Source organism: Sparus aurata, chromosome 15, assembly GCF_900880675.1.
Source record: "Sparus aurata chromosome 15, fSpaAur1.1, whole genome shotgun sequence".
Taxonomy (NCBI): domain Eukaryota; kingdom Metazoa; phylum Chordata; class Actinopteri; order Spariformes; family Sparidae; genus Sparus; species Sparus aurata.
The window spans coordinates 15,187,558-15,210,963 of NC_044201.1; the positions used below are offsets into that span (position 1 = coordinate 15,187,558).

Sequence of the window (23,406 nt, forward strand, 5' to 3'; positions counted from 1 at the left end):
GTCTGTTCGTTGTATTTGTTTGTATCTATAGCCTCAATAAGCAAACAGCTGACCGTCTTGTCAGGCAGACGTCTTGTTAGGATTATTTTGTTTTCTACTTCTGAACGTTAACTACAGAATGACGCACGACATGTAAGTGGAAGGGATTTCAAGTTGTCTAAAGCCCTTAGTGCAGCCGCGTGGGTAATGGAAGTTAGGTGACAAACAATGTGTCTAACTATTTTTGCTTTTGATTAGCTTCTTAAGTAATGTGATTACTTTTTTCAGTGTGTAATATGCAGTGAGTAATTTGAGTAGTTTACTCTTGCTCCTCACAGAGACTACGATACGGTTTGAACAATGTCTTCTGTAGCTCTAAATGGAGCTTTCAGAGCTTGAAAAAATATCCCTAATAATGACTGTTGCATTATGGGAAATGTAGGCTCCAATACGTTTTTATTTTGACTTGTTAATTGTTATCAAGTGTTAGGATATCTCAGCCTCTGCAGCTTCAATTTTGACCAATCTTTTTCAGATCTGTCTCTTGTGAGACCCCCAACATTACGTACACCAAATACTTAATTACTGTAGCGCCTTTTTAATGTCAATGAATGTCAGATAATGTAGCTGACATGTGGATTAAAATCTTGATGCATCAGTGATCGCACAACTTCAACTTGTCACAAAGTCAGTAGTGTGTTCAAGTAGAAAAAAAAGTCCTTGTGCAATGTAAATCTAAACAAAATATAGATGAAGAGAAACAGGAAAACCAGCTCATCCCTATTTCCTGTCGAAGCGTGAAGCTGCACAAACCACACACATAAAGCTATAGTTGGCAGACACTTAATAATGTCGATCTGTGTTACAGACACATATAGAAAACACCTCTGATGTGTGCATCATACACTGCAAACTGTATATTAATGTGTTCCTCCTGAGCAAAGTCTCTTTGTTTAATACCAAAATGTTACTCATAATGCATCTGTTGTACCTGATGTTGCATACTGTTAATTATAGATACTTAACACTATGCAGGAAATCCTCACTTCCCTAAATATTTTCTGTATGGTCCCTTTCTTTGCCCTTCATGACTGAAACACAGAGTGTGGGCTGAAATGAACACACACACACACACACACACACACACACACACACACACACACACACAGTGAGCAAGTGAGTGAGTCAGTGAGCGAGCGAATGTTTAAAAGGACAAAGCAAGAGCTCACTACCCAGAGTTAGAAAACCACTCATCTAAATCAGGGAAATTATGATAATGGGGCATCTCATTATTCTCCAACTCACTCCGAATCAGTCACTGACATCACATCGTTATAGACGTATTCATATAAACAGATTGGATGGCATAAAAAGGAAGGCTGGCACCTTCAAAACTTTCTCATCTGTTTTGTCTAATGCCTTCCCCGTGTGCTTGTGTGTGAGGCAGGAAGTGCAGGTCTCAGGAAGGGATTGCAGGGGGTCACAGTGGTCACCGTTCGGGAGAGGGGTGCCACATGGCCAAAAGTGGGACCCCCCGATTCTTCAATTGTCCTGTGAAAACATTATGATTTTGAATAGGTAAACTATAGATTATTTTGGATCAAGTAAAAATCTAAGAAACCAACAGTAAATCTCGTCAGGAAAAAATAAGACTGCTGCTTGAAAACACACCCATAAGCTCTCGCGTAGTGAGTGAGCTTTGGCAAGCAAAAATCCTGAGGACGTCTGACCGTTGCAGCAGACAGTTAATCAATCCAAGAGCTTGTCTTTTTTCGGGTTTGAGGAAAAAATATGGGAGGCCAGCCTAATCAGCAGAGGAAACAGATCTCAGGGGGGTGTCGGGCACCAGGAAAATGGATCTGGGTTGTGAAAAACCACGATTACCACGAGCTGCTCTGGATTCAGCCATCTGGAGATGCCTGCTCCAAAAGCCGGTAAAGTTCGCTCAACTGGGGCCCAACTAGGAAACAGGTTTACACCTCCCTAACAGACAGCCAACACTCCCAGAGAGGCTTGCACCACACAACATGATGTTTTAATGTGTTAAGCGTTTTCATTCATAAAAACTCATAGAAAAGATTTTTCCAGTTAAGCTGGCTGTTAAAACTCTGATTTTAAGACTTTATATTTTATGAAATTAAACATTTTCCTTTACTTTTTATGCCATGTGAGAAAGTCAGAAATCTGCTGAGAAACCTACGCAACACTGTTATTTTGCCCTTAAATTAACCTTCTTGTCATCTCCGCCACAATTTTCCAAGACTTCCAATTTCCTTCCTGTCTGTCTTCAGGAATGACATGCACTGTTTTTTCATCTCTGTATTAACATTTCCAATTACTGTAGTCTTTACCAACTGACCATTAACTTGTATGTCACCCGCCCACTCATCCAAAAAAAAAAAAATAAGATGCACATGCAGCGGATGCAAAGACTTGAAGCTTAAAGTGATGCCACACAGGGAGAAAATAGACAGAGGGCTAAAATAAAGCCAAAGAAAAATCTAAGGGACAGAAAATTATCATTCATTTTTTTAAAATATTAATCATAGTCTTTTTTTTTTTACATTGTATTCATCTTGTATGCCGATTGAATAATGACACTCCTTTATTTCTATCAAAACACAGAGATCATGTACTTTCATTGATATGCAGGCATTGGTTTTGTAATTTGCACCTTTGGCTGAATTAGACATAAGTGCCGCTGTGCCTCTTCCACCTTCTTGTGAGTAGTAGTAAAATGATGATGATGTTTTCTTGGTCAGGATGAGATGTAAATGAATAAACTCATGGTAATCTCTGTGAGGAGTTGCTTTTGTATTGCTTGGATTCAAAGCTTGCTGCTTTGACATCAGACACCTGTCTCCTCAATATGCAATAATTGTCACAAAGGTTCAACCTTTTAATAAAGGACTGCTTTGCTTCCGTTTTCCTTTAAAAAAAATCTCATGATATGCCTGTTAAATTCTATACTGGCTGAAAAAACACCTCAAACAATTTAAATTATTCATTCACTCAGTGAATTCACTGTAGTCTCTATTTTAAAGATGATTTCTCGCAGCTGTATTTTATTTCCAAAGGCACAGCAGGAAAATATGAGCACATCTGTATGTTGAAGTCAGAGTATAACCTGAGGTGTGATGTCGGTGGAGAGCATTAGAGCGCCCTCCAGTGGACATTCATGATAGTTATTTGTCGAATGTCCTAAACCCATTTTAAGATAATGTGTATGATGATATGAGCACATGTGGGAGAAAACAGAATATGAAGAGAATAGAAAAAAGAAGAATACAGATTTATGAAATAATTGCCAGCAATGACTGAAAACACACGTTCGAGATATTGACTTCATAAGGTGACTGTGAAGACTCACCCCGAGGAGTGTGCAGGGCTGCAGACAGCTGGAGCAGCAGAATTAACATAGCCTGCCTTGCCTGTATATCCAGGGACGGTGGTTCGGCTGGCACAAATCACAAGTTTACACACTGCTTATAATAATCTGTTGCAGGAGGCTGAATATCTCCATGTGAGAGGATTTTTATTTATTTTATTTTATTTTTTAAAATAAGTAACAACTGTTTCGTTCTCCAGAGTATTATAGAATATTTCAAGTGCAAAATAAATGTCATGCCCACTGAGCACTGGAGATCCACAGGAAATGTATACGTGTGTGTATGATTATGTTGTCTCACCGTGCTGTAGGCGTGTACCGGGGGATGATACTCCTCTTCAGGGTCAGGGGGTGAAAGTCTTCGTCCATGTTGTCAATGTTATGCATGTTCTCAGAGCCGATTGTACCGCTGCAAACACATGAGACCACGTGCATATTTACACTACAATTCTAAAGTGTTGAACCTCCTTTTATATTGACGTGTGTGTGATTTCCTTCAAAAATGGCTTTATTAACATACAGTGCATGAATTAGATTTTTGCAAATATCCGATATGCGATATGTTCCAACTCATTCTGGCTGATATATCAACATATTTCTTTCCACCTAATTTCAGAGAACACCAAGACTCTTTCGAGAGTCAACTAGAGCAACTAGAATTGATAAATCATCGTGCCGACTCTCATCATGATGGCCCACTGGTAGATGCAGACATGTTATATGCTTATAACTGTGCACTGTCCCTGTCAAATAAACAAATAAATAAATCCTCTCAGGCTGTCATATTTGCAGAAATATTATTCCTCAGCTGATATTTTATTTTAAAGCCAATGAAACGCCGAAATACCACACGCCCCTAATAAAAACTGTGCAATTCAGATAGCAAATGTTTGAATATTTTATAATATAGTTGATTTCCTGTCTCCCGGCAGTGTTACATGACAGGGGAGAAGAGTGATGCAATCATTTTTTTCTCCAACACTCTACTGCCAGTTTTTCGGTCCAGGAAAAGCAAAAGTGACCCTAGATAATTACTGAACCACTATAGTGCAACTGAGCTTTATATGTTTCTCTACATTGCTGAAGTGAAATGTAACCAAATTTGAACCTGTGATCGAGGAAGATATCAAAGAAGAAGGAAGAAGATGCAAAGACAATAATGACCTATAAAGGAATTGATTTGACAGACACTTTCTGAGGGAACATTTTTTTAAATTGAAAATTTGACACTTGGTTAAATTTCACCTCTGATCCATCCCATTCACTTTGCATAGGGACATGTTCTTTTCAACAATTTCCAGGTCATGTTACCTGTTGACTCAAAATCATTGAACTTCAAATTTCTTTAACTACTTAATTGTTGCTCAGAGATATTTCTGTCCCTTCCTGTCTTTTCAGTTGTCAGTCATGTTGACCATTGTAATGCCTTTGTTATTCATGTACCTCTTCATTACTTTTTTTTCCCACAACCCTTCACACAAAACAACATCTCTTGGTAAAGAAAACTTTCTACAACCTAAATGCATGACAAATAAAAATACAGAGCAATCCTCTCAGCCATCTGACAGTCCCAAATAAAGCTTTTGTGGCAGGTGACTCCAAACTTTTGAATGGCAATGTGTGTGAGACATTTGTGGTGACCCCTCAAACAGGAAGCGCTCACGTGTACGAGGGATCTGACCTGACCTCGGACATCCACTGCAGCTGGAAAGAAGAGAGAGAGGATGTTGATGCAAAGCTGGTGATTATCATTTACCAAACTGTTCTTAAGACAGAGCTCATTGTTTGGTTGAAACTCACAATGAAACGGGTTTCTTGGCATCATTCCTATACCGAAGCTGCTGTCTGTTCCACTCAGCTCCAACAGACTAAGGAAGGACAGTAGGATTAGATATTTATTGAGAATCTCAGCTCTTAAACTTCACCACATAAACACACACAGACGTAGACGTGACAGTGTTAAGGTTGGCAGCCTGTAATCTGACTGGGACTTCAACAATATTCTCCATCACCTTTGAGGCAGAGCTCTTTGAAAAAGCTGCGTGCAGTGTTTTATCATCAGGACATTATTATCACATTGATCTGACGCATAAGTCTGGTACCATTGCAGATATTTTCAACAAATCCTATCGAAACACAAAAACAATATGTTATTCTATGTCTCAGCACTTCTCCAGCGTGACTGTGGCTCTCAACCAGATCAATGATCAAATCTTCTATTGTTTCATTTTTAATTTCCTGAAACAGCAGGAGGGCACTGTACAGCAAACAGTACTCATACACGTGTAAACAGAATACTTTCATTTATGTATTAGCACGCATTTTGTGCATCAGGAATGGTTGCAGGTTGACATGTGTCGATGTGTTGGATTCAGTGCAGCGGTGTGGCTCTCTGTTTCTTTTTAATACTTTTTTGAAAATCAAAAAAAGCCCATAGCTCAGATGAGTAAGTGACAACAGGGTAGAGTGGCCATTAAGAATATCGAGTATGTTTCCCAGTGGAGTGCTACACAATTGGACGAATGCAGTGAAAACAAACACACACACACACACACACACACACGAGACAGAGAGATATAGAGCGCAATGGAAATGTTATAAGGTTATGAAAACAGAAGTTGAAATCTTGAAATAGAAAAACAACAGAAGTATCCAAATGCAGAGATAGAACAATCAAAGAGGAGGCATACTGTTAAAGCAACATTATGTGGAAATTGGCAACTACAAACAAAACTCATTATGTCACAACAATGTTATGTCTTGAAAACTTGTTACTTGAAGTAGAATTAAAGAATTTGAACTTCTTCAAGGAAAGAATTCCTTTGAGGGTTGTAAATGAAACAACTTGTTTGTTTTATGCATACTTGGGATCAAAGCTCGCTCCCCCACGGATGCCTTTTCATTGTTTGAATATTTTGCCTTGAAATAAAAATACATTATTATTGAGGACACACTTCATGAGTTCTAAAATGAAATCAGTTGGAGGCATGGTTTCCTGCTTGTGAGATAAGTAGTTTTTACTTGCATGTCTTCAACTTCACTAATGTCTTACAAATTCTGCTGATTTTATTATGATGTCCTTTTTTGTCACCCAGTCTTACGCTCATGGAGACAGACTGAGTTTCGGGACTCTCTTTATACACAGTATGTTTCGAAGGCTGGGATTTGTGCTTGAATGTATGAACGTGGACTTAGGTTATTGGACTTCGGTGTACCATGCCTTCAAATGTAAACATCAGAACCACAGCTCACAGAAAACACCAGCCAACAAGCTTTATCAGGCTTTGGATACCCAGACAATAATCAATGCTGGATCATTCATTGTTGGTTATAGTGTTTGATGGCAGGAAGACGAATTTAGAATATCAGCAGACATATCCTTTATCTGCCTCCTTTAGTCTCTATGCTGTATCTTCCAGTGTGTGCCAACAGGTCAACTGGTGGCAAATGTGCTGCATTGGGCACATAATGGGCACATTGTTGTTCAACACAAAAATTACAGATTTAGCTGGAACAACACAGTTTCAAAACATGGTGGGATGAGAGAAAGTACTGCAGAAAATTTACCTCGGAAACATTTATCCCTTGGTTGAAGAGTGACTTTCATTTTCAAACAGTTTGTCTTTTATTATTTTTTTTCAGGGTTGGACTCGAAAATTGCTTCCTTGAAAACCGTAATTGATTAATCGCTTCAGCACAGCAGCCAGTTGAAACTCTCCCACATCTGGAGAAACAGCGAGGTATGTTTGACTCTCCAAGGCTCACCTGCCACAGCTGAGGTCTGCTATTGTAGCGCCTCGTTGAGGGACGCTCACTCACTGGGTCTGCCATTATCTCCAGGGTCGTTTCTGGTGCCTTCAAGTGCCGCGGTAACATTGTATCCCAGCTGACTTCCTCATAACTTCTGCAGACAGACAGGGAATTGCAGCCACTAAACATCAGAACCAAGTGCCTTGAGTGTTATTGATTTATCTTGATTCCCAAAAGTTATTTGCTTTCATTTGAATTGTTAAACAGCTCGTTTTGTTGCACAAAGTATACTAGACGGCTTATTAACTGTAGAGCTAATTCTTCCACAAGGCTTTAAACAAGGCCTCAGTTAATCTACCTCATTTCATTGAGCAGCAATTAACACAGCAAGAGGACACACTGCTCCCTGGTGACATCACTGGAGTAAAAAAAATCAAACCCAGTTGCTCTCAATGACACTCAAGGAAAAATGACAGTGTGTGTGGACTCTACATAATGAATCATGTGGGAGGTGAGCTTTGTTCTGCCGGATTGTTTTTATCATCATTCAAATGAGACAATTAAAAGGTCAGTGGTCTGACCTCTGTGTCGCTGAAGTGTATCTGAAGCGCTGAACTGCTGTTGAGGTGTCCGTCCACAGCCTAAGATCAGAGGAGAAGCCATCCTTAAAAAAAATAATATACATTGTTTTAGAATTAAATATATTGTCAGTGGTTTTATATTGTGTCCATTTGAAAGGGTAAATACTAAATATTAATTCTATATCATTTGACAAAATGTTGTGTGAATATGTCTATTCATGTGTACTTTTTTGTACCAGAGCCATATTAAAACATAAATTTCACTTCTTGTATAAGTGGAACATTAGATTTTATTAATTTATAGATCTTCTGAACAGTTTCAGGCCATTAAAAGAACAACATGTACATTTTGTTCCTGACACCAGTCTGCACAAATTCATCAAAGTTTACATTGATGCAGTTGCTAAAAATTACAGAGGTCAGGACATAGAATAGAGGAACAATAAGAGCTCATATCAGCTTGCTAACATGCTCTTAGTGACTATGCTAACTTGTTTTTCAGTGTGTTAGTGGTACGTATGTTGGTAGTTTTGGAAAAAACAAATGATGATGATATTGGACGAAAACAGAAGGGTCTAGGCTTGGATATTATGGACTATCGCAATATTTGCCATCATATACAATATTTTTCACAATATCAAATATAAGAACAGCTGTTAAGGCGTCACTGGGATTTTACTTTTAAAAGAAAATGCATGTTGAGCTTTGCCAGCAGAGGCAACACACATCAATATTTGACAAGGTGGGAATGAGACTGGGCTAGTGGAGGTCTCACCAGTGTGGCAATATTTCAGGTTTAAAGCAGGAGAATATGGCAAGCCGAGAGATTTCGAATGAAACTCCATTGCCGTAAAATGATAATATCGTCCATACTGACAATATTTTGATGTGAAATTTTGGATATCTGCCGGTCCTAGAGGAGACCACCAAAGTTACTGAATCTCATCCATTGGGGGCTTGAAAGTCTACGAAGTTTCAATGCAATTCAGCTGTTGGGACATTTCCCTAAAAGACCACAACACTGAATATCATTGAATCACAAGATCCCAAAAGTAATTCAGAGGAATCCTTAGAGAATCATACATATCTGTGCAAAAAACCATACTGTAGTAATTCAGTCAAATCTGTAATCTAAATCTTTGTTGAGATATTTAGTCCCTAGAGCAGCCCTGCAACCTGCTTAAAATTACATGTAAGGACGACGTCAAAACAAAAACCAAAAGACAAAAGACAAAAGTGAATCTTAATGAGCCAATCAAACAATTTAATGTTTTTACACATCAACCAACAATATTGTGTTAAACTCACTCCTCCCACATCTCATTTTGCTTTAATACAGACACCAATCAGGCCTCCATTCACAAGACAACACTTCAAACTCTCCACTGCAACAGTACTGCATAGCCTCTCTTAAACCATGATAATGTATGTCAAGGTAATTATAATTACATTAATGAGCAGACTCAGAAAACAAAATAATGTCAATAAAGCATGATTATGTTCTCACAGTGAACACCTGCCCACATAGCAGTGTGTTAATATGATGCTTTAGCATGTGTGGTGAGACCCAGAGGGAGGCGTGTGTTAATGGACTACTCTTTCATATTTAATATGCGTTTGTGATTTAATAGTGGAGTGATTAATTCACCAGTGATGTGTTGAAATGTAATAATAACTAATTTGTCAGGAAACCAAGCCAGCATTAGTTCAACCAAATGTTTGCTGTGTCTGCACGGCAGTAAAATGAATGTATAAATCAATGAGTGTGTATGTGCTCAGAGAGTCAAACAGGAAAAATGAAGGAAAATGAAAACAACAACCTGTTGGGTCTCTCACTGTATATTTACACAGAGAGAGAATGTGAAAAGTACTAAGTAAATAAGTGCCGTTTTGCAAAACACTTCAGTAAAGAGCTACTTCACCCACCTGAGGTCCAGTGTGTTTATCAGGGAACCTGCTGCGCGAAGACGCTTCAGTTGATGCCCTCGGTGAGTGTGGTTGAACTTTAACAGGATCAGCTGAACCTAAACACAACACAACAACAATAAAGACTCTGAGACACATTCTGAGGCACATTGTCACTATGCACAGTGGTAACTGCTCTCAAGGCCAGATTACCCTGCGAGGAGGCCCTGGGGCTAAACTCAGCCATGGCCCCCTAATGGAGCCCTATTCCTCCAACTCTACGTGAATTGTGTATGAACCCTGTTGCCTTTAAGCGACCATGAGGTACAGAGCAAACAGCAGACTACAAATTACATCTTAATAATGCAGTGTTTGGCTTCAAGATGCAGAGAGCAACCGGCACTCCTGTTATTGATCACTACCTGCTCCAGGTTTGCCAGCTGTCAGTTTTTTAGTGATAATTTGGTGGGACAGAAATGTAGGTAAAACAGCAGCAAACATGAACTAAAGTAGAAACATTCTGCCTTTGCCATCAGTTTTCCTATAAAAGCTAAACTTTTAACTGTGAGGTCCTCTAATAAACACAAGGCCAAACCCTTCTGAATTACAGATTGACTGTACATCTGTAAAACTGTAGTGAGAAATGAAATCAGAATAAAACCAATAGACATTATACTGCCATTAAATCGCTAATGCTTTAACTTTTATGCTGCATCCCAGTCAACACAAGAACTTTCTAGTTTGTGGTGACAGCTGTATCTGAGTCAATTGGAGACACATGGAGAAACACACGTCAACCTCACATATCTTCGTTGTATGAAGGCTCGTGTTTGTGCTGCTGTTTCTGGTTTAAGTGCAGGGTCATCAGTGGAAATCAGTGGGACCTGCCTTGTTTGATCACAATGTTATCAGCCCTGTCATTCATTTTGGGGGGGAAGGAAAGAAAGTGGTTAACCTTCTCTCTGAAGTGTGTTCTTACATTTTCTGGAAGCATTTCTTCATCAGATGTATGTATGTTTTTTAGTTTTTGTGTGTTTCTCCATGCATCTACCATAGACTTCAGACTTCAGAAGATTCAGTTATGTAATGACCCTTCTTTTGTTTTTAAGTTCCTTGGTTTAAGCTTTGAACTTTCAAGCTTAAATGTTCCAGATGCATTGCAGGTACATTCAGATTTGAATTTGTTATAGCCTTTGTACCATATTGACATGCAGTGGCGTGCGCAGACTTTTTGAAGGGCAGGGGCGAAAAGGGCATTTTAGCGCACGTTTTGGCTCCCAAGAGGGCACTTTAGCGCGCGTTTTGGCTCCCAAGAGGGCACTTTAGTGCGTGTTTTGGCTCCCAAAAGGGCAGTTTATCATGTTTTAACCAGCGAAGGGGGCAGTTTAGTGTGTTTTGCCAACCAAGAGGGCACTTTAGCACGCTTTTTTTGGCTCTCAGGAGGGCACTTTAGCGCTTGTTTTTCAACAATTGGGCCACGAGGGGGCCTCCCATTATGCCAGGACAGGTTGATGTGATATATACTCTGCCAGGTATACTCCGGTAGACAGTGACATCATGTGCAGCGATGCTGGATGACTTCCTTTTGCGGTCAAGTGTGACAATATTGACTAATCTGCCCATTACTTTTGTGAAAGATAATTTGGTCAGAAATGTGTGATAAATATGCCTTCGAAGAGCCTAAGGTGACCGTTTCGAACCCAAAAAACAACAGCCCAATTCTCAAAGATATTCAATTTACCGTCATATCAGACAAACGAAAATCTTCACATTTAAGGAGTGGGTGCCAGAGAATGGTAGGAATTCTGCTTTAAAATTTCTTATGAATTAAATTGAAAATTATTTTTCTGACAATCAAGTAATTGTATCATTCACAAATCATATCAGCCATAGTCTTGTATCAGTGTATATTGTGCCCCTTAGTGTTTGGGGCCCTGAGGCAGTTGCCCTGTACGTAAACCAGCCTTGACTTCTCCACAAAGATAAATTTTCCTACTTCATAACTCTGCACCTGCACTGCATCTTGTATAAATCATGATAGGCAAGTATTAATATCAGTGGTGTTATTTGAGGTAAAGGTAAAAATAATTTCCTGTTAGTTACCATTGAGCCTCGCCCTCACAACTGCATCAGGGATCTTCCTGGAGTTCCAGGCCTTGTCTTGTCTCAAGTCTTCAGAGTAGTTTGAGGCTGTTTGTGGCCTCTCTCGGAGACCTGGAGGGACCCAAAGGGCTGAAGCCACATGATGGAAATCTATGAATTTCTGTCTACCTTTGACCCCCAGTTCCACCTCTGCTCCGGCACTCAGCTGACCGCAGCATGGATCCAGCAGGGGGATGTCATCTCGAACAGGAGCCAGGGTGACCTGCTCAGCAGGAGGGTGAAATCTAGGAAAAGGAGAATTTGCACATCCTGGTCGGGCTCGACCACTGGCACCATACAAACTGGAGTTCAGCCGTCTGATGACATGTAGCTCTGTAGAGAATGGCCTGAAAGGCTCCAAAGCTGCAGTCATTATTGCCAGAGGAGAGTGTGTGTAGCTGTGTGTGTGCGTGGTCGGCAGCGTGGGCTATATATCTGCTGTCAGGCATTATGATATAGTGAACAATGGTTGCCCAGAGACTGTCTCTGTTTGCTGCTCGGATCAAATTACTGACGTGCAGAGAGGCAACATGACCTGCAGGCTGCGGAGGTGTGTAGCTCCAAATACCTATGCACAACATTGATGTGTGAACATTTATTATGTATTTCTTATAATAATGGAGAACAGAGATATAATAAACACCCACTGTATCTATCCCAGACATACCAATAATTCACCTCAGGGGAGCATTCACAGCCACTAATGTTTCCTCTGAGCTGCTATATTTTTGGCAAACTACAACTACTAATTTATCATGCTGACCAAATAAAATGATTTTTCAGTTGTCAGGGGCGGCTATTGTCTCTGGAAAATTACTCCACACAGATGTGTCTTGGTGGCAAATAATGATGAGAAGGTTTGGCCCCGCCTCAGGGTTTAGATAACTGACCTTCCCACAGAGAATGCTTCATTACTCCTTGCGATGAGTTAGGAATTGTTTATTTCCTTTTAAAAAATTAATAAATAAAAAAGGTTTTCCACCGCATTGAAGATAGAAGTTGTCTGCTCTTCCTGCAAGTGACCACTAGATGGAGTAGTAGAGCCTGTGTTGTCAGTTGTGACACTAGAAACAGGCCTGTGCATGCTGCCCTGTCCCTTGTGAGTTAAATGACAGTTTACAAATATCACAGCAAAAAAAGTCCCAGCTGTAATATTATGATGATACATTATGACAATGAAAATACCAATATAGAACAACAAGGTGACCATAAACCCCATACTGAATACCTGAGACACTCTTTAAGTCCCCGAGGAAATATTAAAATGATCCATGCGCATGCAGACAGAACTAAGGTGTTTTCTCAAGTAGAAGTGGTGGTGTTAGTCAACAGAGAAACTTTAAATGTGAGCTGTTTATTTTAAATATGCCAGCAAACTAAATGAAAATTATGTAAATCACATGGATGTAAAAAGTGTTTTTACAAAGGGTTGTAATCTGGTGAATGCGCTGGCTTGAAAGAGCTGTCTTCTATTCGCTGGAGCAAAAAAACACCAAGTCCGCTGTGCCTGAGTGCCTATTAATTAGTTTGCTTGGGTTGTTTGCGATGTAATGTGCAAATGTAAATATGCCACACAAACATATAGGCACACATACTGAAGCCACATATAGCTGCGGTGGTTTAGATGAAGAGTGAGAGAGCCCTGGCTGGGTGGCATTTTTCTTGGGAAAGGATCCATGTTAATGTGTCAGTGGCGATGATGGTGATGCTTGCTGATAGATGATTTTTACTCAGGCTGTCATTAGCAAATGTAAACACCCAAGAGCTGTTGAAAAGGATGTGTTAAAAATAGCCTAATTAGACTTATTCTGATAACTGAGTGGTGAATATGCCCGACTCCCACACAGTGCTCCTCCACTAAAGGAGAGCATAACATGACACTTGTGATATCTGTTCTGAGCTCCTTTTGAAAATTGGTCTCCAGATAAAAAAAACATAGTTTGTTCCATCAGTCTTATGTCTCATGAGAGCCGTGTTGGTTGTATTTTCATTTCCATCTCTAATGTATGAGGTCATATAGGTCCAGAGGTCCACATGATTTATTGCATTTGGAGTCCATTAATTATCCCTCCATAGACCACATAATATCCCAACAATGCTTTGTATCCCAATTATTTCAGGGTTGGTTTTTTTTTCTGTTGTTGCGGGAATGTAAAATACCAAGCTCAGTCTGAGATGACTGTATTTTTTCGCAGGGAATCGGATATTTCTGGAGTGAGGAGTCATTACCATTGGAACAGCTCTTGTTACTGAATCCTGTGTTATTAGTCAGCTTGTCTGCCGTTCTCTAGACTCCTCCACAGCCTCAGAAATTATTTAAATCTCACATTTTGCCCATGGTGCTAGCCCCAATGCTACAGTGCCGCAACTATTAATTTGTGCAGGCTGCATTCATCTAAAGGAAACTGTTGCTCTAGATTAAGAGGCACTGTTGTCTCTGCTGCTGCTGCTGCTGCTGCTGCTGCTGCTGCTGCATAGGGTCATCAAAGCAAAGTCACAATTGTAGTGTTGTGGCTGAAGACAATATGGGCTGATGCTGCTCTGGGCAGGGCATTATTTTTGTTAATCAGACAACGGGGCTGAGGGTGACCCAGGATGACACCCCGGGATCAGACAGGCAGGGCTGGGAGGAGATATGGCTGCCGGGCGTGGGGAATGGATCATCCAAGAGTGGAGAGGATGCTCACAAAGCATCCTTCATCACAAACTGTGCCAGGGTATCAGCGCTTCAAGAAATTAAACGGATAAATGGGAGCAGATGACTGACAGATATTAATGTTCGATGTTATTTCTATGTAAAGCTGTGATGCATGAGGTGCCTGCAGATACTGGAAGGGATATTTCTCATGAGAGTCAGACCGATACAAAGCTGTGTGTTTGTATGCATGGTGTACAGTACAGTTCAGACCAAGAGCCCCATCCATGTCTGATGCTTAATGCATCAACTTTTGGGATTATGTCTGAATGTCTTGTAAACTGATGAAAATGCATGACCGTATTTATAGCATGAGGGCCCTGAGTCATGGCTCATGGGTCAAATTCATCACACTGTAAAGGCAGAGAATTGATTACTGCCCGATGACCATGCATGCATTAGATTAGAGAGCAAATTGGCTGAAGTGAACTCTGTCTCATGCTGTGTGCGGCACCCTCAACCAAACAGAGTGCAGAGATGAAGCTACCATGAGCGGCGGGGGTAGCCATGTCCTCAGAGTGTGGCCGAAGGCTTTATTGTAGTGCTGCTTCCCTGCCCTCGGTTGCTGCAGCTCTCCGCTTGTCACACTCAGTTAGCTCAATGAAGTAATGAATATGCCGCTGTACATTTTTCATGAGGGTGGTGGGAGTGAAAAATCTGCTCTTTATAATGCTTTTAATATGGGAGTTTTCACACACACTCTTCCCTGCAAAGCACCCTCTGGGCTATCATGATGCTGCATGAGCATGATGTTTAATGTTAACATTCCCCAGGGGAGAGTCAGCATAATGCAATGTCACTTTCAGTGATGAAGATGTTGACTACAGCAGATATGCAAGCAGCTGTAAATCAGGGCTAAGTTGGGATAACAGGGCCTGACTGTCCTCCTTATAGAGAGGAATGGTAGTAAAAAAAAAAAAACCCTCTTACTGTATCGTGAGTCACCTATTCAGGTCTCACATCATTACAGTAATTAATTAGTTTACAAGGAAGCACACCCATGAGCTTCCAGAAATGGAGGACTATTAAATATGAAAGGGAGGCAGAGCAATCCAAAGATAAATGCAAATGAACACAAGTGTAGTTCAAAAAGGATCAGAAGCAATCACGCGCATGAGATAGATCTGGCTTTTTGAACCAGTTAACTTGTAGGGAAACACATTAAATAAAAGGCAGTAAACATGGTAAAAAAAAAACTCAGGTGACACTCAGATGTGGAAAGTCTGTGGGAGATTGAGCACAACTAATTAAGAAAAGATAGAAATTATGCTTTGATAAAATGTTCACATATTTGTGTTTAGGAGGAAACCAGCTGTGACAGGCTGACTCCAACCCAAATCAGCTGGAACACTTGATGTTTTGCCAAAAAAATGCATTAAAAGGCTGTTTACACTTGAGCAGAGAATTAAAATAGATTGCTAAAAATCATGGATGAACACAGAGATGGTCTGCAGTTCAATTAAATGGATTTAAAACACATATTTAATTTGTATTTTTCCTGGCAGACACAAATACAATGATACTTGTGACAAAACACCTGATGAATACTTATAATACATTGTTTAATATGTAATTTCTCAAATATGTTACATTTATCACCAGGTTTTAAAGGTCACCATAACCACCTGAAACTAATTGAACCTTTGATATCTGCAGAGGAGGTCCTCTTCCGCAGAGTCCGCCATGTTGGACCGCCACGATTCTACAGTAGCACAGAATGGACAAACCAAACACTGGCTCTAGAGATGTTCCTTAATTTTATTTGCATTTTTAAGCGGCCACTGTAGGGGAAGGTGTCAACTTTTAAACCGTCTGAAAAAACCTGTGCAACAATTAGCCTGATCACAATCTTTGGCCTTGGATCAGTCTTTCTCCTCTACTATTTGGTACTGTATAACACTCGTACTTGTAATCAGGGCTGGATGAAATGGACAGATTACAAAATGCAGACCACATTTTTCCCACACAGATATTCTAAAATAAAATGAGGTAAATACCACATGATTATTATTGTTATGTTCTTCAGGTAAGTTAGGTATTTATCTTTGCTTATCCATTGATACGTTGGTATCCATTTGTTAATCATGAATCTAAATGAAAAGCAAAGCTAACATGAAAAAATGAATAAATAAACATATAAACATTGAGATAAAGTTTTATATCAGTAGTCTTAAATGTGTGTTCAACAATATTCAGTGTAGGCAGGCAACGTTCCTTTCTCTTCTGTCTGGGCCCCCTACTGGCTAGGAGGCCTCAGCATGTGCCTTGAAATTGACACACTCCACTGCACTCACATGTATTCGCTCTAAAAAAGGAAAAAGACATCTTATGTCACTGTGGCCTCACTGTTCAGTTTCAGTGCGCTGCTCATTCAGTCAGTCAACAGTAAGGGTCACTTTGACTTGCAGAAACCACCCAGCATGCACCCCTTTAATTAACAGCCTCAAAAATATCCTGATTGGCCACCTCAAGAATGTCTTTTTGTATTTCGGGTTAATTATTGGATAAACATTTGGAATAATTACCTAAAACCAATGAATAAATTGTGAAATAAAGCTAAGGATAAATGGTGGAAATGATTAACTAAAAGTAATGGGTAAATGGTTTAATGTTCCAGCTTCCGCTATGACAAACTTCACTTAACCAACCTAAAAACAGACAATTCAATTTTATATGAAAAAAAACATTTTAATATCCACTTTTATGTAGTGTTAGTTAATTCTACTTCATGAATCATGAAGGGTGCTGAAGGGTGACTTGAAGTCATCTAATAGAGATGTTGGGGTATGTCTTACACCAAAGGTAACCACTGGCTGAGATCATTTCTACTTTTAAGGATATTTTTGGCTCAAGGTGTCTAAAGTGGCTGACAGGACACCACTCCACGTTTGTGCTTTTGATGTCTGTGCTACAGCACACCTCTGATTTTCAATTACGAATAAGACGATGCATTAGGCAAAGAAACACTGGGGGTAATGGACTTCCTCTGTTGCTCAGAAAGATGGACTTGTCCCTCGAGACCTTCGTTTCCATTATTAAATCTCCACCACATTGCCCGCCTCGGCTGTTTCCTTTAGCGTCTGACCAAAGTGAAATTACCTGCTTTTGAAGCCATGACATAGTGAAGTAGAAACAGAGTGGTCGCCCACAGTCTCAACCTCCATTTCCTGTCTGCCAGACAGGGTTTATTATTTTCTTTTGTAAGGCAAAAACAGAAAAAAGAAAAACTTTGCACAGCGGTTTGCGCTGCCTTATGGTTTTCCTACACACAACATCCCAAAGGGAATACACAGCAGCATGTCAGCAGGTCACTACAACATTTACCGGACATGCTCACGGTATGCATCAAGACATGGATGATGAATTAGCCCAACACGGGCCTGAGAAAAAAGAAAAAAGAATCAGGATGAATGTTGTGCTGCAAATACAAACACTTGGTATTCCACAGGGCTGACGCAAAACCTGCTGGCTTTATGATAACCCAACGATCCACAATACTATCTCCAGTCTGACAGCAAGTTATGCAGATGTGCGCTGCTCAGCAGTGTTCTGCTGAATTGAGCCCTCCCTTCAAAAGTGTTCAGCAAGCCGGTCACATTGGCAGCCTGTTGTGGATGAAATGCTGAGATGCCGTCCTCCAAGACGCTCTAAGCCTTCTCACTCACCTAGCTGGCCTATAACAGGCTGTGATGGATAGCGACAGATTGAACTTGCAGTCACCTATCCAACCCGTGTCATTTAGAGAAAATAAGGGGGGATCTGCTTTCCCCCCAGCCTTAGATTACTTCTTAATACAAAGGCAAGTTGGGTGTTTGCTTCACATATCCTTTCCTTCTAAGGCCCGGTCATAGTTAATCGAAGCATATCTGTCACTGTGCTCAACAGATGTATGAATGGGAAGACAATTCAACAGTTCACCAGCGAGTGTAACCCTCATCTGGAGGCAAGGCAAGACAGAAAGGTGAGATTGAAAATGTGAATGTCTGGCTAATGGCAGAGGAGGATTGTAGGAGATATAATACCAAATCTATAAAGGACAATTTCAGGCCCAAGACTCTGGAGAGTCGGGCGCTCAATCATGAAGTGATTCACTCAGATTGATCAAGGAGCGTCGTAATCACATGGGAATGCTACATGTGGCTCGGAGGGTGACTCGCAGAACTGTCAAGATATTCAAAGCTGGATTTAATGGATTTGAGGTGATGTGCTTGGAAATCATTTCAGAAGGTGCAAATAGAATCCTCAAAGCATTTCTTACCAGCATTTAGCAGCTGTCCAGTGAAATTAATGTTCAGAAGAGTGGAATTGGGAGGAATAAAGTTGCCATCAGAGGAACAGAGGGCTGGATTTTATTCTGTATTCTCAGAGCATAAATTCAAAGGGCCAGGCTCTCTGAAAGGGGAATCGCAAATCTACTAATGAACCGCGCCACTGATAACAGTCATATTAAGCAGAAAGCCTAAATGCACTTACAGATAACAAGGCTTCTTTTATTGAAAGCGATTCCGGTTAAAAACTCACTGCTTCCTCGGAAATTGAAATAAATGCTGCAAATGTGACATGAAATATTCATAACGCTCCACTGTCGTCTAGCTCTTCCTGTTTGAAGATAAATGTGCAACAAAAAAAAATAAAAAAATCCTACATAATTATTCACATGGATCATTCAGATGGATCATTATAGCATCACCGGAGAGCAGATTCTTTTCATGTCGAGGTGTTGCATGAGCTGCTTTCTGGAGATTTTATTTATCAGAGTTCCCTATAACATCACCTGGTGTAGCTGTAGACAGGTAAAATGCACTTTGACTGTTTGCTTATTTTTCTTTCTTATAAGCTCATAGAACATTTTCACCTCTGTCAAATTATTGTCTCACAAAGCTTTTAAAGCATTTCATAAGATTGCAGACAGATAGGGCCAGTGAGTTGGGCTCTCCGTGTATGGGAAATCATGAAAGTAAATCTGTGCCTTCAAAACTTTAGATTGAAGCTGGCACGGACGTGGTTTGATCTAAAGCTTCAATCAAATGGCATCTTTGTTCTGAACTTTAAAGAGCCACCAAGCTGCAAAAACATTCATATTAGGTCCTGACATGTCCATGAAAGCAAAATGTTTTATATTTTGAATTGCAATATGACATAATAATTTAATCAAACAAAAAGAGAGGACTTATTATAATTTCAGAAGACTCAGCCAGGCTTTACAAATTTCACTCAGTGCATTAAACGACTTTGTCAAACAGCTTTTGGAGATCTTGGAAATGTTTATCCATCTCCCTCAAGTGTGTGCAGTTAACTAATTCGGTTGCTTTCAATAAATGACTTAGAAACAAATCAAAGATGTCAAAAAGGGAGGAATGTTTCGGTAATCCAGTGTACTATATATTGATAAGATTACATCAGCCAGGGGAAGAAAATCTGTTAATATTCATCCCTTTTCTAAATACCTACATTCAAATCTAAGACCGAGTCTCAACAGTTGGCAACACTTCATAACCATCATTAATACATTGTGAATGTATTTGTGTAGTAAGTATTACTGTAATATGACAGTAAATCACTGGCTAATAGTTGCATTAAATTCACAGTAGTATTCAGTTATTTTACTGTAATGCAGAGGAAAATCACAGTAACCGTGTTTCTTCAGTAACCTGACATCATTGTACGTTTATTAATTAGCATATTAGTCTGTTAGCATGTGAACCTTGTTAGACCACATGTAGGCTTGTTATGTATTAATCACTTTTTTATTGGCCATACATGAGCGGATTGTAAAAATTAGGCCTTACATGTCTGTTTCTGTGTCCTATACAAGCCTGTGGACAATTTGTTGAAGTTGTTTTTAACTGCTGGACTGTGGATTTTCTACAACAGCCCTGATTCAACTTAAAGCCCGTTCTCAAGTACCTTGTCTCAGTGCCTTTCTCTCTCTGCTCCTCTAACAGAGAGCGACATTAGCTAACGTTAGTACTGGAGTCCGCCAGCTTCCAGATATTTTTGCAGAGCATTAGAAACCCATTTCTCACGTAGCACAGAGCTACAGATTAAGAAAACATTGCTTGGTAATTGTCAGAATTTAGCAGGTTTACTGGGTTTACATACCCAGATAGCATAATTTGATGAAACCAAAACTGAAAGCACCCATGTTAGATATTGAATAAAATATCAGATTTTCAATCATGACTGACACTGAATCAATACTGATTCACTTATTATTCCAAGGGGGCCTGAGATTAACTTTAGTTGATTTTATCTGAAATAATCCTACTAGATGCTACAATAAATTAGACATTTAAATTACATTTCTTTATTCAACACTGGAACATATTATCTTCAACATGTAAGTAAAACTCATTAGCAATTACAAATGACAGTAGAATCAATGTTTACTAACAAAATAACTTGAATGTACCAGGTACCATATTTATGTATTTTCAAATATTTAAAGAGAAATATAATATCACAATTTGTCTTGCAAATTAAATAGCGATTGAAATGCTTCTATAATATACAACATTAATCCAGTCACCTTGTGCTGCAGATATTATTTTCGTCCTCTCTCAGTCTCTCTGCAGCTCTTCTTCCTCTCTCAATCACTGAAGGTCAGCTGCAGTCCTCCGAGAGCCACAATTAAAAAGACAGACAACACACTTTGAAAATACATTTGAAGACTTCAAAAAATATATTAGTAAATATAGCAAACCTGATGGGGGAAAACTTAACATTGACAGATATTCATATTTTTCCCACTGAACACTAGGCTAACTTAGGTGATCTTTTATGTATGTTCTTAATTTCCGAGTGCTTTTGGTTTCGTATCTTACATTTAAAAAATCAAAGCAGGGACAATTTGCTCTGTATTTAAAACAAGAAACCAGAAAGCAAATTCACATTAATGAATACAGTCACTATCAAGGTGTTCAGTTCTTCTTGCAAACAAATCTGAGCACCAGTTTAACAAAAAATATATTATACTTGATCTTAGTAGAGCTTAAAGGGGGCATTAAAAACATATTATATCATGCAAGCTCAGACAGGATGCCCTTTTTCATTATCTGCCTTGTATTCACACCTGAAGCAGACTTTGGTGCTTGTAACTGCTTGAAGACGGTTTTCTTTAAGTCATGTTGGAAGTCCAACCTTGGCAGACAGGAGAGACGCAAGGCAATTTCTGTGTAATCATCAATGTGCGAAGTGCTTGTGGACAAAAAAAAAAGTATAATGTTGTCTCTCCTGAGTGCATCGTGGGTGAAGAGAGGTGATCATGCCCATGACTTAACATTACCTGGAGGGTTATGTCTGTGATAAGGGCCGGGGGGGCACACAGCTTGAATAACAGATACAGTCTTACTTCAACTGAAAGGACAATTTTAAAAAGTTTTTGAAGAATTCTGTTTTTCTAAAGGACTTGAAGCCATACCATGGAGCCAGAACAGTCTCATAATGGATAAATGCACACATAAAGGAATAAATGCACGAAAAAGGACTCATAAATGTCTTTGGGGAGTTGTATATATATATTACTCGATACACAAATGCATTTTCAATGCACACACAAATATGCTTCAATCCATATATAAGTAAAAAAAAAAAAATCACATATAAAAATAAGATTTGTAAACATATTTGTGATGTGCACACAAATATTTCTTGTTTTAAATATGTGCAATAAAAATTCACAAATGTACAAATCGTCAGTTATTTATATTGGCATATGAATTGTCAAACTCGCATTTGTCTCAGTGCTTTTAATTTGTAAACCTCCCTGCATTTGTGTGCGGATTTTTGAGACTCATCTAGTGCGACTCCGATTCACAATTTTTTTCTACAAGGGGGTCGTCTGCTGCCAATCAGATGTCTCACTCCTTTACAGCCAATCACATGAGTGCCTCCTCACAAGGGGTTTTTAACTGACGTCATTACAGCGCAAGGGATCTAGGAGTTTACCCATGGTTCATAGCGGTAGTCGGCTTTGCTCTTCCGGTTGAACATGCTCGCTCTAAAAACCGGCTTTTAACACAAAGAAAGCGACGAAATGACTTTAGACTTTAGACATTTATTATCCCACATCAGGGATTTACTCATCACAATAGCAGGTGGACAGACATACAGACATACAGTAAGTACAGGACTTAGAATACTAAAGAAATACTAAAAAAGATTTGAATAAGAGAGAAAAGATCAAATAAATAAAATGAAATAAAATATAGAAAGGACAATACGTTATGTGCATTGTATGTACAGGAGGCAAAATGTGTATTATATACATTTAAATAAAGTGTCAAAGTATTGCTTTGTTGAGGTTGGGTGCATAAATAAACAGTGTTTAAATACAGTGTTTACAAATAAACAGACTCAGTGTATTGATATGAACTAGTGCAGTGCCCGTAAGAAAAGTGTATTCCTATAAAAAAGTGGGAGGTTAAGGAGCTTTTCATGGATGGCCAAATGAGGCTGTGTTTGAAGGTGGGACGTCAGGGATATTTAGGTTTGTTGTGAAATCCGATATTCCAGGGTATAATTGACCGTTTTTGACTATTTTTGATTTTGCCATTATATTTCACCTTAAAAACTATTTACTTGGTGTCATTATTTTCAGCACAACCTCACATGTGTGACTGTACAGTTATTTTTTTTATTTTGACATACTGTATTAACACAATGGACCTAAAATCACAAAAAAAAAAAAAAAAATCCGAGCAGAAAAAGTAGAAAAAGTATAAATTGTTGTTTGCTAAATTTGTGCATACATTTTAAACATTTACAAAGTTATATGTAACTATTTACATTTAAATGCAGGCAATGCTCAGGTCTGCCTATGCTCCTTCCAGCTAAATGAAGAGCTGGACTGCCTGCTCCACATTCAGCTTCTCCTCATTATTCTGACTCATTAAACAAAAAACCGACTCCACTACACCAAACACTTCATAACACACTAACTACACACTCCAAACACGCTAAATGTC

General features: G+C 39.3%; 1 protein-coding gene across 1 annotated transcript; it reads right to left on the reverse strand.

The window, feature by feature from the left end:
* Positions 1-1,391: 1,391 nt before the first annotated feature.
* Positions 1,392-22,432, reverse strand: spmip7 (sperm microtubule inner protein 7). The gene is made up of 11 exons (XM_030442213.1): positions 22,388-22,432; positions 11,875-11,968; positions 11,707-11,817; positions 9,625-9,722; positions 7,699-7,781; positions 7,133-7,271; positions 5,168-5,235; positions 4,934-5,071; positions 3,669-3,776; positions 3,350-3,436; positions 1,392-1,530 (listed from the first exon to the last, which is right to left on the reverse strand). The coding sequence occupies exons 1-11, from the start codon at positions 22,430-22,432 to the stop codon at positions 1,392-1,394; spliced, it is 1,110 nt and encodes a 369-aa protein (XP_030298073.1).
* Positions 22,433-23,406: the final 974 nt, after the last annotated feature.

Bases quoted from the DNA above. Each gene is read 5' to 3' on its own strand.
- spmip7 (XM_030442213.1), bottom strand. From the start codon at position 22,432: ATGTTCAACCGGAAGAGCAAAGCCGACTACCGCTATGAACCATGG. The intron at 9,723-11,706 runs GTAACTAACAGG...TGTTGTGTTTAG, and splicing joins TGTGAGGGCGAGGCTCAATG to GTTCAGCTGATCCTGTTAAA. The intron at 7,272-7,698 runs GTCAGACCACTG...GTCTGTCTGCAG, and splicing joins TACACTTCAGCGACACAGAG to AAGTTATGAGGAAGTCAGCT.